The following is a 15,775-nucleotide window of genomic DNA, read 5'->3' on the forward strand; positions in this document are numbered from 1 at the left end:
TTTCCTCCACTTTTTAAAACATGCTACAAGTTTTAAAAACTTCCAATTAAATCCTCAAATTTCACCAATTAACTTAATTAAAACCTCAATTCCCAATTAAATATTATTTTAAAATTTTCGGGTTGTTACAATTCTCTCCCTCTACAAGAAATTTCGTCCTCGAAATTTACCTTATGAAAACAGATGAGGAAATTGGATCTCCATTGACTCCAATGTCTCCCAAGTAGCTTCTGAGGGGCTACTATTACTCCACTGAACTTTGACCATTGGAATACGCCTATTCCGAAGAACTCGCTCATCCCTCTCTAAAACCTGAACAGGCTCCTCCTCATATGAAAAATCAGGTCTCAGCTCTACCTCATCAACCTGAATGATATGATCTGGATTTGGACGGTATCGCCTCAACATAGAAACATGAAAAACATTATGAATACGACTGAGCTGGGAAGGCAACTCAAGCTGATAAGCAACAGGTCCAACTTTCTTCAGAATACGATACGGCCCAATAAATCGCGGACTCAGTTTACCTTTACGTCCAAATCTCAATACCTTCTTCCATGGAGATACCTTGAGAAAAACCTGATCTTCAACCTCAAACTCGATATCCTTACGTCGCTTATCTGCGTATGACTTCTGCCTATCAAATGCCTCTCTTAAGCGATCACGGATCAGTCTGACAGTATCTTCAGTTTCTCGAACCAAATCTGGACCCAAAGTTTTTCTATCATGTAACTCTGTCCAACATATAGGAGTACGACATCTACGTCCATACAGAGCCTCGTACGGTGCCATGCGAATACTTGCCTGATAACCATTATTGTAAGCAAACTCAGCTAATGGCAAGAAATCTTCCCAACTACCACGGAAATCAATCACACAGCCCCGTAACATATCCTCCAACACCTGAATCACTCGCTCAGACTGTCCATCAGTTTGAGGATGAAAAGCTGTACTGAAATTCAAACGAGTACCCAGAGCCTCGTGCAAAGCTTTCCAGAACCTGGAAGTGAATCTCGGATCTCGATCAGATATGATAGACAACGGAACACCATGAAGTCTAACGATCTCAGAAATATACAACTTAGCCAGTTTATCCAGAGAATAATTAACCCGAATAGGGATAAAGTGCGCTGACTTGGTGAGTCGATCAACAATCACCCAGATAGAATCCTTTTTGGAAGGAGTTAGAGGAAGACCAGTAACGAAGTCCATCGTAATACGCTCCCATTTCCACTCAGGAATCTTAATTGACTGTAATAATCCAGATGGATGTTGGTGCTCTGCCTTAACCTGCTGACAAGTCAAACACCTCGCCACAAAATCTGAAATATTTTTCTTCATACCAGTCCAAAAGTAGCGTTCTTTGAGATTATTGTACATTTTGTCCCCGCCAGGATGCATGGCATAAGGACTACTATGAGCTTCCTGAAGAATAACCCGTCTCAACTCATCATCTTTAGGGACGCAGTAACGACCGTGAAAACACAAAATACCATCCTGATCCACAGTATACTCCGAACTCGATCCTTGCTTAACTTGTTCAATAATGGAAAGCAACGAGTTATCAAGGAGTTGTTTAGCCTTAATCTCCTCGGCCAAAGTAGGTTTAACCTGTAACTCTGCTAACAAACTATTATCATCAAATAAGCTCAAGTTGGCAAATAAGGCTCTGAGATCTGATATCGCCTTACGGCTCAAGGCGTCTGCCACTACATTAGCCTTCCCTGGATGATATTCTATCTCAAAATCATAGTCCTTTAAAAGCTCCAACCAGCGACGCTGTCTCAAATTTAATTCTTTCTGAGTAAGCAGATACTTCAGACTCTTATGATCAGTATAGATATAACACTTTTCTCCGTAGAGGTAGTGTCTCCAGATCTTTAAAGCAAAAACCACAGCAGCTAATTCCAGATCGTGAGTAGGATAGTTACGCTCATGCGGCCTTAACTGACGTGACGCATAAGCGACAACTTTCCTATCTTGCATCAAAACACATCCTAATCCAGAATGAGAAGCATCACTGTAGACAGAAAAATCCTTCCCAGATTCAGGCTGAATCAACACTGGGGCTTGAGTTAGAACAGTCTTCAATTTCTCAAAGCTAGCTTGTTGGTCCTCAGACCAGACAAATGGAACATCTTTCCTTAATAGTTTCGTCAGAGGAGCTGCAATAAGGGAGAACCCCTCAACGAAACGACGATAGTAACCAGCTAAGCCCAAGAAACTACGGATCTCAGAGACATTTCTAGGTTGCTTCCAGTTCAGAATAGCCTCCACTTTGCTTGGATCCACCTGAATGCCATCAGCGGAGACGATATGTCCAAGAAAAGTCACTTCGCTGAGCCAGAACTCACACTTGCTCAACTTAGCGTATAGCTTATTCTCCCTTAGAGTCTGAAGAACAATTCTTAAATGCTCCTCATGTTCTACTTCACTTCTAGAATACACCAGTATATCATCAATGAATACAACTACAAACCGGTCCAAATAAGGTCGAAACACTCTATGCATCAGATCCATAAAAGCAGCAGGGGCATTAGTTAACCCGAATGACATCACTAAAAACTCATAGTGCCCATATCGAGTACGGAAAGCAGTTTTCGGAATATCCGAATCTTTCACTTTGAGTTGATAATAACCAGATCGTAAGTCTATCTTTGAAAAGATAGAAGCCCCTCGAAATTGGTCAAATAGATCGTCGATTCTGGGCAGAGGATATTTGTTTTTCACCGTGAGCTTGTTCAGTTTCCTATAATCGATACAGAGTCTCAACGTCCCATCTTTCTTCTTGACAAAGAGAACTGGGGCTCCCCACGGTGATACACTAGGTCGAATAAATCCCCTGTCCAACAACTCCTGAAGTTGAACTTTCAGTTCCTTAAGCTCCTTTGGGGCCATACGATAAGGAGCCATTGAAATCGGGGTGGAACCAGAATAGACTTCAATCACAAACTCGACTTCTCTATCAGGAGGTAATCCAGGCAACTCCTCGGGAAAAACATCAGAAAATTCCTTGACAATTCGGATGCTTTCAATATCGGATTGCGATCTCCTAGTGTCCAAAATATAAGCAAGAAACGCCTCGGAACCCTTCCTGATCATCTTCTCCGCTACCAAGGCAGACACAACATTCGTCAGAAATCCCCGTCGTTCCCCAATCATTACAATCTTTCGATTATCTGGGGTCTTCAGAACAGCTCTCTTAGTCTCAAAATCAATATTTACTCGATGTTTGTCCAACCAATCTACGCCAAGAATCAAATCGAACTCTTCAAAGGGTAACTCCATCAGGTCAGCCAGAAAAATCTCCCATTGATCTCTATAGGGCACTCTCTAAAAATACGATCCAACACAATAGATTGACCTAAGGGACTTTGAACTATCACTGAACGCTCAGTATTCTTAACAGGAATATTTAGACCCTCAGAAACGGAATGTGATACATAGGAATTTGTAGAGCCACTATCAAACAATGCAAAGTATGGAACTGAATGAATAGTAACAGTACCTGCAGTCACATCAGGCCCATCTCGATCTTGTCGAAGTCTAGCAGTGTAAACCAATGCAGGTTGTCTGGCTTCAGATCTGATTAGACCCCTACTCTGAGATGCTCGGCCTCTATTAGCCGATCCAGGTGCTCTCTCCTGAGTACGACCACCTACAGGAGTCTGAACAGTACTCTGAGTACGAGCGGGAGTACGAGCTGGCGTCTGAACTGTAGTAACTGATAATGGACAATCCCTTATAAAATGGTCACCAGAACCACATTTAAAACAGGTACCAAATTTTCTCATGCATTCCCCAGGATGAGGTTTTCCACAATAATTACATGGCTGCGAACCAGAATCAACAGGTCTAGAAGATTGAATAGCTGAAGAACTGGATGCTACAGGCCTGGCACTTGCACTACCTCTCTGAAAAGATTCACCCCTGCCCCTCTTGCTAGGATGTGCAGAAGAATTAACAGAACCAGAAGGCCTCCTGAATCGGGTTTGAGCTCGATCACTATCTCTCCGATGCTCCATACCCAGTCGCTCTATTTCCTCAGCAGTCTTGGCTATCTCAACCAAAGCATCAAAATTCCTCTCTCGGTGAGTAGCGACTCGACTCCTGATTTCATACCTGAGTCCATTCTCGAACCTCAAGCATCGATCTGTCTCAGTATCCACAAGTCCAGGAGCATATCGGCTCAATCGGATGAATTCAACCTCATAATCCATAACAGACATATTACCCTGCTCCAGATTCTGAAACTCCTGGCGTCGCTCCTGCAGATATCTCTCTCCGATGTAGCGACTTCGGAAGCGCGTCTTGAAAAGATCCCATGTTAATTGGTTCCTCGGAATACTACCAGAAATGGATTGCCACCATCTGAAGCTTTCTTTCTTCAACATAGTTAGGGCCCCCTTTAACTTTTGCTCAGGTCTGAGGTCCATCTCATCCATAATCCTTTCTGTGTCCTCCAGCCAATACTCAGCGTCTGTCGGAGGTCCACCAGTAATACCCTCGAATGGTACTACACCAGCAGCAACCAGAGAATTTGAAATCTCCACTGCAGTCATGTTACTAGGGGCTCTAGCAGCTCTCTGAAACATGCGGAAGATAGCTCTATTAATGGCGTCTTCATTCATCTCAGAATCCTCATCTTCAGTGATGGGAGGGTCTCTCATAGGAGTAAACTGATCATCATGAGAAAGAGTCGGATCTACTTGCGGAACAGGAGGATCACGTGCTGACATCGGATCTTCTATCGTAACAGAAGGTCGAGTGACTCGCCCTCTACCACGTCCACGTCCTGTCCTACGACCTCTAGCAGTATTCATCGTTGGATCTATAAGGCTCTACAGAAGAATTTGAAACATATGTCAGATTAGCATCAGGGATCTCGATAAAACTTTAAATCATAACATAAGGTGACATTTTTTTTATTTCTTAAAAATTCAAAGTTTAGGACCCATATACAGTCCGAGTGTTTAAAACCGAAAGCTCTGATACCACCAAATGTAACCCCCTAGACCTGGTCTGTGAGTTAGACCCAAACCTAAGTGGTCACATATCCCATTCAGAGGTTTTTTTTTTCCACTTATAGGACGATAAATATAATATAGAACATAATATTAATAATACAAATATGTCCAAAACGATAATAAAATACATGTCACCAAACATAACCAAAAAAAAACATATAGAAATATATGTTCGTACAAAATAAAGTAGTTGATTTCTCCTGATGCCAAATCTGCTAGCTTACGGTCTGCTGTTATCTGAAAAATGTTAAAATTACAGAATGAGCTAAAAAGCCCAGTGTGTTCCATACAGTGTATATAAAAACATACTGATAAAAATATTCCAGTAAAGTCGGTTTATGCAATCATGTCGTAAAAAAAATATGAACACTACCCCCAGCCCATCACAACAGAATGTGTAGGTTCCCCAGAACCATACACCCAGCCCACACAACAAATAAGGCCCTGAGCACAAAGCCGAGGAACCTACGGATATACTTCCTTCAACGATACCCCCCAATGATGGAGATGTTCACGAATGTATTTGAATGAAAACAATGATTAAATCTTTAAAACATAAAAGTGTTCATGCTTAACAATAATATACAGAAATACGGAAATCAGAAGACAAGTCAGTAGTATACAGAATTTCAGATATCGAATATTCAATATTCAGAAGATCGGTATAAAATACCGTAACCAGAATTCATTTCAGAAATATGTGGCAAATCAGATGTCATATACATAATGTTCAGATGTATATTTTAAAACAGAAATAATTAACACTGTCGGGAAACACACCTGTAACAGTCTGAGAAATCAGATAGGGAAGCCTATTGCTGGGTCTGTCGATCACGTTCTGCTGCAGCGCTAGATCCTACGAATTGGAAAAATCCATATTGGAATCCTAATATAAATAATCTAAATATTATTTAAATAATATACAGAAACCTACGGGTAATTCTCGTAGTACGCGGTTCAGGCTGATCTAACGAACGGATAATACCGGACCTAATTGATCCTTGTTCAGGTGAAACACGAGTACCTTCATAAAATATTTTATTGAATAAATCTCGTTTAAATAATCAAAATATTAAAATATTAAGCCTTTTGGGTTTACAAGCTCGATTCGGGAATTTCGGGTCAGAATTTGGCAAAACGGACTTCGGAATCAAATTCAGGACGTCGAAAAATATAAAGTATGACCTTCCGAAATTTCGAATTCTTGGTCAAAATTAAAGTCAACGGGGTTGACTGACGATTTGGAGACTTTCGGGTTTGAATTTAGCAAAACGGACCCCAAAAACGGATTCGGAACGTCGAAAACTATCAGGATAGGTATTCTTGGTCAAAAACAAAGGTCGTCTAATAGCTGGTCAAAGCCGGTCAAAGTTCTGGTCAAAGGAGGTCAACAAACTGTCAAACATTTTACACAAATAGCACCCTTTTAAAAAAAATTACCAAAATAGCACCCATTTCGAATTAATTCCCAGAATAGCACCAAAACCGAATTAATTCCCAGAATAGCACCGGTCAACGGTCAACGGTCAACGGGTCGGGTCGGGTCAACGGGTCGGGTAAACGGGTAAACGGGTCGTGACCGGTCAAACCGGTCAAAACCGGTTCAAAACCGGTTAAACCGGTCAAAACCGGTTTCCAGCGTTCACTCGCCTGCGGCGGCGCGTGTGGGCGCGTGCGACGTCCTCCGGGGCTCTAAAAATCACGGAAAAATTTCTAAAAATTATTTTGAGCGATTTCGAGATACTTACAAAGATCGGTTCAAATTTTTGAACGGCGGAGAGCTCGATTTCGACTCGGCCGAATCTTTGACTGATCCACCTCCCCACGCGCCGCCGTCAACGGAGATCGAGGATGACACCGGCGGACTTGGAACGGCACAAGGAACACGATGGTGCGGGAGGTGTCGTAAAAGGAGCAACGATCGACGATGAATTTAGGATTTTCTAGGCGATTGAGCTTAAAAAAAACGTCGATGCTTTGACTTGAAATTCACGACGTTTGGCAGCGTTTCGCTTCAATTAAATTGAGGGGATTGTTCCTGACTCGATAACGAACACGATGGTACTTTCAAAACGACGATCGGAATTCGGACGGTGTCAGAATCGTCGTCGGAAGTTGAGGTGCGTGGGGTAAAAACTTAGCAAATTGTTCTGGTATGAAACCAGAATCAATTTGCACGCATATAAGAAGAAGAACAATCTGCCGACACTCCTTGGCATTATTCAGTGATTGGTCACTGAATTTCCTCCACTTTTTAAAACATGCTACAAGTTTTAAAAACTTCCAATTAAATCCTCAAATTTCACCAATTAACTTAATTAAAACCTCAATTCCCAATTAAATATATTATTTTAAAATTTTCGGGTTGTTACAAGGTGTCTACCATTATATTTTTATTTTTAAAATTTTAATAATAAAAATATTATTTTCTAAAAAAATAATTTAAAAAAATCACCTTTTCTCCCTAATCGTCCCTCTCCCTCCCGTTGCCTCATCTCCAACGACGAACAGTCAACATTGGTTAGGTTTTGATTGGAGCACGACGAGGAAAACAAGATGATGGTCGTGTAACGTACGAACGGTTGTAGCCGTTGAAAGCACCGAAAAACATAATCGAAAAACCTAAAAATCCAACAATAATTCATGGCATTTTGCCACGTTTTAATACAATCGAATCTTTTCATATTTTTAATTAAATTTAAAAATAAAACATAGATATTGATGTGAATAAATATGGAAAAGGATAGCGTGGAACGAGACACTATACTCGTAAACACGAAAAATAATTATATGAAATTTGTGCATTTTTTTATGGTTTCAACTAATAAAAATCATTTATTTTAATTTTTTCTTTCTTTCATGTCATTTTCAAGATAATTATTCATTTTTTTATATAAATGTGAAAGCGAAACGTTATTTAAAGTTAATTTTATTGAATTGAATTTTAAGTGGAAAGTTACAACACAATGTCACTTTACAAGGCAATGATTGCACCACGTCAAGCCGTATACAAGAACAAGAGTCATTGAATGACTAATAATGCCTCGAGACCTAATTCACGTTGTATTGTCATAGTGTTCTTAATTACAATTAAATGCAACGTCAATGAAAATAATTAGTTAAATTTTATATATATTTCTATATGAAATAGAGTGAAATAATTATGTTTTATATACTCTTTGTCCAATTAAAGTTGTCACCTCTTGACCAACAACTAGTTGATCTAGTAGGATGACGCATTAGGTCTCTTAAGTAAGGTTAGGAGTTCGAATCATGGCGTTTGCGAATGGAGCAAACTGGGTTGGGAGGGTCGCCCTCGCCTCTACAATACTCAATCTGGATTAGTCATTCAATAGATTGGATATCAGTGATTAATTCAAAAAAAAATTGTCACCTCTTGTGTTTTAAAAATTATTTCATTTAAATTATCCATTTAAAAAATCAATAATTTTTATTAGACCTATTTTCTTTTATACTCTTTTTTTTAGTTTCTCAATGAAATAAATTTTAACTTTTCTAAGATAAAATTTTTATTTTTATTTTTTACAACACATTTTTTATATAAACTTTTTCTTTTTAAAATTCCGTGAAAAATCAATAATATACAATATAAATAGGACGTATGAAGTAGTATTTTTTTTACATAATTTAAAGGTATAATTGAAAAAAAAAGTCCTCCACAATAAAAATCGAGTGTTTATTAGTTTTAAACTCATATGTGTTATGTTACATGCTAACTAATCATAGTTTCAATAACATTGCGTCATATTTGATTAGGATAACAATCGATATTTAAAAAAAAGAGTTTTAAACATATGAATAATTTAATAATTATTTTATAACTCTAATAGCTCATAAGACTTACCACGACAACATTTTATAATCGGATATTATTTAGGTAAACTACAAGGGTGATCACTTAACTATAGTCAAAAATTATTTTGACCACCAATATTTCAATTTAATCAAACAAACTATCAAACTATTTAAATATTTCAATCAAATCACATACCGTTAACAATTAACGGAACTTGTGACGTAACATTTAAAAATATTTTGATATAATTACATAATCGGTCCATATTACTTATAGAAAATAAACCATAGGGAGGTGGGATCAAAACCCAAGACCCCATGAGTGAAATGGAAAGAATCAAACCATTGTGCCAACATATCAATTTAGTTATCTTTATACAACAAACAACATATATCTCGGGTAAAAAAATCATATAATTAATAAATAAAAATTAAGAATATTTTTTACATTAACAAAAAAAATACAAATATATAAAAATAATAAAAAATATTTTTAAAAAAATATACTCGTATTATATTCGTATTAAAAATATATTTTATATACTTTATATTTTTAAGTTAATATATTTTAAAATATATATATTTGTATTATATTTTTATTATTTTAATATATTTTATATATTCGTATTTTTTTAATATAACAAATTTTTATTTATAAATTATATTATTTGTTGTATAAAAAAATTACTGAGCTACAAGATATATATTATTTGTTATATAAAGGTAACTAAATTGATGCCAATGATTTGGTTATTTTCATTTCACCCAAGGGTTCCCCACCTTCCCCTTATATGTGTTGGTTTATTTTTTTTTTGAGAAAAGTAAATCTTTAAATTTGAATTAAACTAAAATAAATTTAGTTATCCAATTGAGTGATGACATTTGTCATTATTTTAATTTATTAAAATAAAGATCAAATTGAAAGAATATATAAATATTATGGATCACTTGTGTAATTATGTTAAAATATTTTTAACTACCACGTCATATGTTTCATTAACTGTTAACGGCAAATAATTTAATTAAATTATTTAAATAATTAAATGGTTTATTTAATTAAATTAAAACATAAATAATAAAAATAATTTTTTACTATAGTTGAGTGGTTTATCCTATTATTTATATACCTTAACCTACATTTTTAATTCTATCATTCACATGATTCACCAATTATAATACGTAACGTGGCAACTTCAATATCACGTATTTTAAAAAGAGTGTGGCCGACAACTTGATTTTGGGAAGATCTTGACTGTCCACTTGTTCTCAAGCAACGGTCACGATCTCTTTATTCCCCTCACACGTCCCCCACTCATTTTCTCCCCTAACGCACACACGCCTCGTTTTGAAATAGGGGTAAGCTGGTATTTCTACAGAACACTATATATATTTTTTCTTGATATTAAAATAAACAAATCACTGCTGCTCACGGGGAGCGAGAGTCGTTAGCGAATAGCAATGCAAGACATACAGTCGATCGTAGGCAGCGGCGGCGGAGGTGGAGGAGACAAGAGGTTACGGCAGCAGAACCACCACCTTCCCCTCAACTGCCCCCGCTGCGATTCTCTCAACACAAAATTCTGTTACTACAACAACTACAACCTCTCTCAACCACGTCATTTCTGCAAGAGCTGCCGTCGTTACTGGACAAGAGGTGGCGTACTTCGAAACGTCCCCGTTGGCGGTGGCTGCCGCAAGGCCAAGCGCTCCAAAACCAAACCTGCGACCGAAATCACCGCAGCCTCCGCCGTCTCTGCAGATCCACAGCTACAGCAACAACACCGTGAACATCAATTCAAAGAGAATTCTAATTCTAGCAGCGAGAGTTTGAGTCTTACTGCAGCCAATTTTAACGTTCCGGTGACGGACAGCAACAACAGTAGCTCCGCGGGCAGCACAGCCGAAGCGGCGTCGGGAGTAACATATCATTCTAGCTTGATAAATGTAAACGATTCGAAGTTTTACCGGAACCGTAATAATTTAGGGTTGACGGAGATTGGGAGCTTTACCAGCGTGGCCGCATCGTCGAACGATGAAACGGTGCCGTTTGGTTCTGGTTCGGCTGCGTTAAATGAGCAAGCACAGTGGAATGATGTCACCAGGGGATTATTGCTTGATCAGACGGTGCAGATTGAGTTATCAGAATTGCATCATAGATCGGAGGGTGCAGGTTGTGGAGGATTTGGACCGTTTGATTGGGAAGGGAATGGGTTTCAACGGACAGAGTTGGGTGATCTTTGCAACGAAACTGTTGATCAGACGTACTGGAACGGAAGTCAGTGGGATAATAAATATGATCCGTCACTCTATCTCCCGTAAATTGTATCTTACCTTTAATTTCCATTTAAATTATTTATTAACTACACTAATTAAAAAATATATATGAGTTTGATTTTCCCCCGAGAAAAATATAAATATCTTCTTTTATTACTAATATCTCAAATCTAATCTAAGCCTATTTTCTGACTATGATCGATTTCTTAAAAATTTTAAATTTTTATTAATAATTTAATTTTATATCTTTAAATTTTTAATATCTTTTGTAACTTAACTTAAATATGTCTTTATTTACTTTTATGTCTTAAATAAATTGACTAAATGGTAAATTTTAATTAAAAAATGTCAAGAATCTAAAAATAACGATAAATATATTTTAGAAGCATAGTTATATATTAGGTTATTATATAAAATATAAATAAATTTAAAATATAAAAATAAATCTTCAACATAAATACAGAAATAGAGACGCAGCTAACACTTCTTGGAATACCTTCTTCGCTGCACTTGTTTGGAGCGTTTGGAAGTCTCGTAACTCATCCATCTTTCAGGATAGCAACAACCATACTTCCCACTATATTATTCAGCAAAGTATTACTTGGTCGAAGCACTATGTAACGTCTGCCATCCGATCCCCTCAGCTGCCTCCTTTGAATATCGTGCCGACCGTGATTCAATGGAGCCTTCCACTTCAACGATGGTCCGCCCTCAACATAGATGGGGCTGTTTGCTGCAAGACAGGAAAATCCACAATTGGAGGGGTTTTCAGAGATAGTTCGGGCTGTTGGATGCATGGTTTTGCCCGCAATATTGGCTCCATCTACATTCTCCAAACCGAGCTTTGGGCCATCTATGAAGGATTGCGTATAGCTGCAGATTTCGGCTTTGATTTTATTTAGGTGCAATCGTACTGTTTGAGGGCCATCGAGCTGCTCACAGATACTCAAGCTCACCACAGTCATTTATCGCTTGTTCGTTCTATTTCCGGGCTCGAACATCGAGCATCGATTTGTCAACTTTCTTTGGATACCTCGAGAGGCAAATCAGGTTGCGGATACTTTGGCGAAGCATGCTCCTCAAGATGATTTTGAAATGCTCCACCATGTTTCTCCCCCCAAGATGCGTACAAGATCTTCTCCATAGGGACACTGCTGGTCCCCCATATTGTAAAAATAGTTCATGTTAGTCTAGCTTCTTCTTAAGCCAGCTCTTTCCATTCCCAAAAACAAAATTCTTTTTGTTTTTGAAAATACAGTTTAAGTCAGAGGTTTTAAGGGAAAGTCTAGTTGGAGTGGTGAAAAATATTAGATTCGAAAAAATAATATAATTATCTTTTATATATTTAGGGATAATTAAAAATAATCATCTTGCTCTATATCTAACTATAATTATGTCTCCATTTTAGCAAATAAAAAGTATTGTTTTATATATTTATGTCAAAATGGATAAGGTGTGAGTTTTTTAATACAAAAATAAGATCGGGTATGGTGTTAGTTTTATCCCAAAAATCAAGTTAGGTTTCGGGTCGGCTGAAGTTTGACTCAATCTAAATAAGATAAGTGATAGGTGAAAGGGTATAATATTTGGGTCAGATTCTGATCGGTTAAAAATTTAACTCAATCCGACTCATAACCATCTTTAATACTCATAATTTATTTTTTCTTTTTTATTTTGATGTCTTATGTTTGTAATTATATCTATTTTTAATTTTACTTCTTAAAAAAGTGCAAGTCCATCTCCAATCCTCATCTCTACTCTACAACATCTCTATCTCTACTTTAAATATGAAACAATAATTCATCTCCAGCAATATATCTACATTACCATCAACTATACTTTATTCACAATATTTAACAATTATAATATTGATTTTGCAAATATAAAATAAAACATATACATTTCTAATAAATATCAAGATAAAAAGTATAAATAAAATATTCATAAATTGCGAAAATACAAATAAATAAGAAAATTACAATTCATAATAAAAATGCAAAAAAACATAAGTTACATAATTATATATTTTAATTCTCAAAATTAGAATATTCATTCCACAAATGCTCAATTAGTGCATTTCGTAGAGCAAAATGAGTAGTTGCATATTTGATCTTGCAATTTAATCTATTTGAATTTTAAAAAAAATCAGAAAAATTACAAAAAAAAATTAGTATATTTATTTATCTAATTTCAATATATTTTTTATCTAGCTTACAATTTAATCTACTTGAACTTTTAAAAAAAAATCCCAAAAAATTACAACAACAAAAAAAAGAAATTGTAACACAATTACAGTGTCACGTCAGATGTGACACGCATTGTAGCAGATCGCTACAATGAAGAGCACATTGACGATAGGCCGAAGAAAAATATTATCTCCAAAGTGGAGATATTCTCCACACTGAAGTAACGTTGGAGATGCCCTAATTAGAGATTTATAATCGCACTCCATTCAACAAGATCCATACCCGTATGTAATTATAATATGGGTAAATTACACGAATCATCATTGTATTTTTCTTTATTTCTTATTTCATTCATTATACTTTAAATCCGTTCAATTTTCTCACTGAACTTTATATATTGTTCAGTAATCATCGGTGTTTTCACATGACTTTAAACAATTTCCCCTTTTTTTGGTTATCAATTGTTGGTATTTGTTGAATTGAAGTGGTGCTCTTATTATAGTATGCATAATTGACTCTTCATCAGACATTTGTGTGGACAGCAGAGATATAAAACATCCAATGTTCAATAGATTTCCATTACAATTCTTCATTATCTAACCCCTTTGCTATCAAATTTGCTCTCATATTCTATTAATTTAATCTCTTTATATAAATACGCCATGTTGTTGTTTTTGTTCATAAAGGTTAGCAATGTAGAAGGAAGGAACACATCTTTATCTATTCCGGTGAAGCGGGAAAAGGATCGAGTAGACGAGAATTGTGACGGTTTATCGATCTTTTCTTCGATACCCGAAAAAGAAAACTAGGAGTTGATTGTACTGAGACGACAAGTGGAGGATCTTCGGAAAAGATTATCGGAGAAGGAGGAGCTGATGAGGGAGCAGATTAATGATGTTCAAGCTGAACTTGATCAACTGAACCGAGTTGCGGCAGAAAAGGACTCTTTGATCAACTCAATTCAGCTGCGGCTCTATGATGCCAAGGTACACTTTTCATGTCTTCCTGCTAGAATATATATATATATATATGTACACATTATGTGCATATCATAACGTAATTGAATAAATCGATTGAATTAAACTCTAAATTCATGTTACTTCCTTGTTGTCCATAGATGAAACTAGCAGACAAACAGGCTGCCTTGGACTCCATGCGAGGAGAATTTTCATCATTCGTGCCGTTGTTAAATGGCTTGACGAAGAATACTCGTATCGTACGTGTCGAAGACTATGATGTCGCGTCGTATCATTTGGAGCATCTCATTTACATAGTAAGTTCACTATCCTTTTCTTAATCAATTTATTGAAATTTTCCTTCGTATTTTTTATTTTTCTTAAAAGTATTGTATCGGTTTCGATTTCGGTGTAAATAGGACGACGAAGATGATAGGAAGATACCAAAGATCGAAGAAGCGAGGCGAGCTTACGCCGCCGCTCTCGATGCGGCCAAAGAGAAGCAAGATGAAGAATCCCTTGCTGCTGAGCTAATGCAAGGTTACATCTCCAATTTATAAAATAAATGCAGCTCTTAAAACTTTTTATCACTGAATTTTAAGACTCACAATCAAATTGAGCCCCTGATATAATCACTATCTATTTTCAATGGGCTGGGCATTTGACTCAAATTTATCGGGTTCCTATCGGATCAAAGTTTGCTCTTTTCAAGATTTGGGTTCAAGATGAGTGAAGTCAAGTTTTTATAAGGATTAGATGGGTTTGAGTTTATGGTGAAAAAACTCGATCCGTGATAATATTATAATTATCTTTAATATATTTAGAGATAATTATAAAAATATAATTCTCTCAATATTTTTTCAATTAGATACTTATAATATATAAGTCATGTTAGATAGGGTTGAGTGCAGATTTTAACTTATTCAGTAGAATTTTTCTAAATCTATGTCGATACGAATATGGGTGAAAAAGTTTACTTTTCAGATAATATATGAATTAATCAAAAATACGACTTGACTCATGACCAGCCTTAATGCTCACTTTCTCTTATTTGAGCACTAACGACTGTAGAATATTTGAGTAATCGTTGTTAGAAAATTTAGAATATCTAAAACAGATACTATCAGTTATAATCGACCTATATTAATTAAAAAAAAAATAGTAGGTTCCATGTTGCACGTGCCTTTGAACAATGTTTTAAATGTAGTTAATGATTTCCTATTTCTTTCTTGAACAATCATAAATCAATCGGAAGATACATTTATTAGTCAACTTAACCATTAATTAATAACTCACAAATTGGGCCCTATAGACAGCTCATCAAATCCAATTTATTACTGTACTTAAATTATTAGTCAACTTAACCATTAATTTCATTTCTATCTCATTTTTTAATTATTTGTCATATTTATTGTATTTTTTATTTAAACATAACAATAGAAAATACATTTATTTTTTATTGACGGAAGATAACTAATTTTACTATTTTTATATTCTTTTTTCTTTTCGTAAACAG

General features: G+C 36.1%; 2 protein-coding genes across 2 annotated transcripts; both read left to right on the plus strand.

The window, feature by feature from the left end:
• Nucleotides 1-10,268: 10,268 nt before the first annotated feature.
• LOC120178393 (dof zinc finger protein DOF5.4-like) lies at nucleotides 10,269-11,236 on the plus strand. The gene has a single exon (XM_039184251.1). It carries the CDS (start codon nucleotides 10,302-10,304, stop codon nucleotides 11,160-11,162), a length of 861 nt encoding a protein of 286 aa, XP_039040182.1. The 5' UTR covers nucleotides 10,269-10,301; the 3' UTR covers nucleotides 11,163-11,236.
• Nucleotides 11,237-14,178: 2,942 nt separating this feature from the next.
• Nucleotides 14,179-14,819, plus strand: LOC120178414 (protein MICROTUBULE BINDING PROTEIN 2C-like). Its single transcript, XM_039184265.1, has 3 exons — nucleotides 14,179-14,289; nucleotides 14,421-14,576; nucleotides 14,679-14,819. Exons 1-3 carry the CDS (start codon nucleotides 14,179-14,181, stop codon nucleotides 14,817-14,819), a joined length of 408 nt encoding a protein of 135 aa, XP_039040196.1.
• Nucleotides 14,820-15,775: the final 956 nt, after the last annotated feature.

The sequence above is a fragment of the Hibiscus syriacus genome, unplaced genomic scaffold, assembly GCF_006381635.1.
Source record: "Hibiscus syriacus cultivar Baekdansim isolate YM2019G1 unplaced genomic scaffold, ASM638163v2 tig00112349_pilon, whole genome shotgun sequence".
Taxonomy (NCBI): Eukaryota; Viridiplantae; Streptophyta; class Magnoliopsida; order Malvales; family Malvaceae; genus Hibiscus; species Hibiscus syriacus.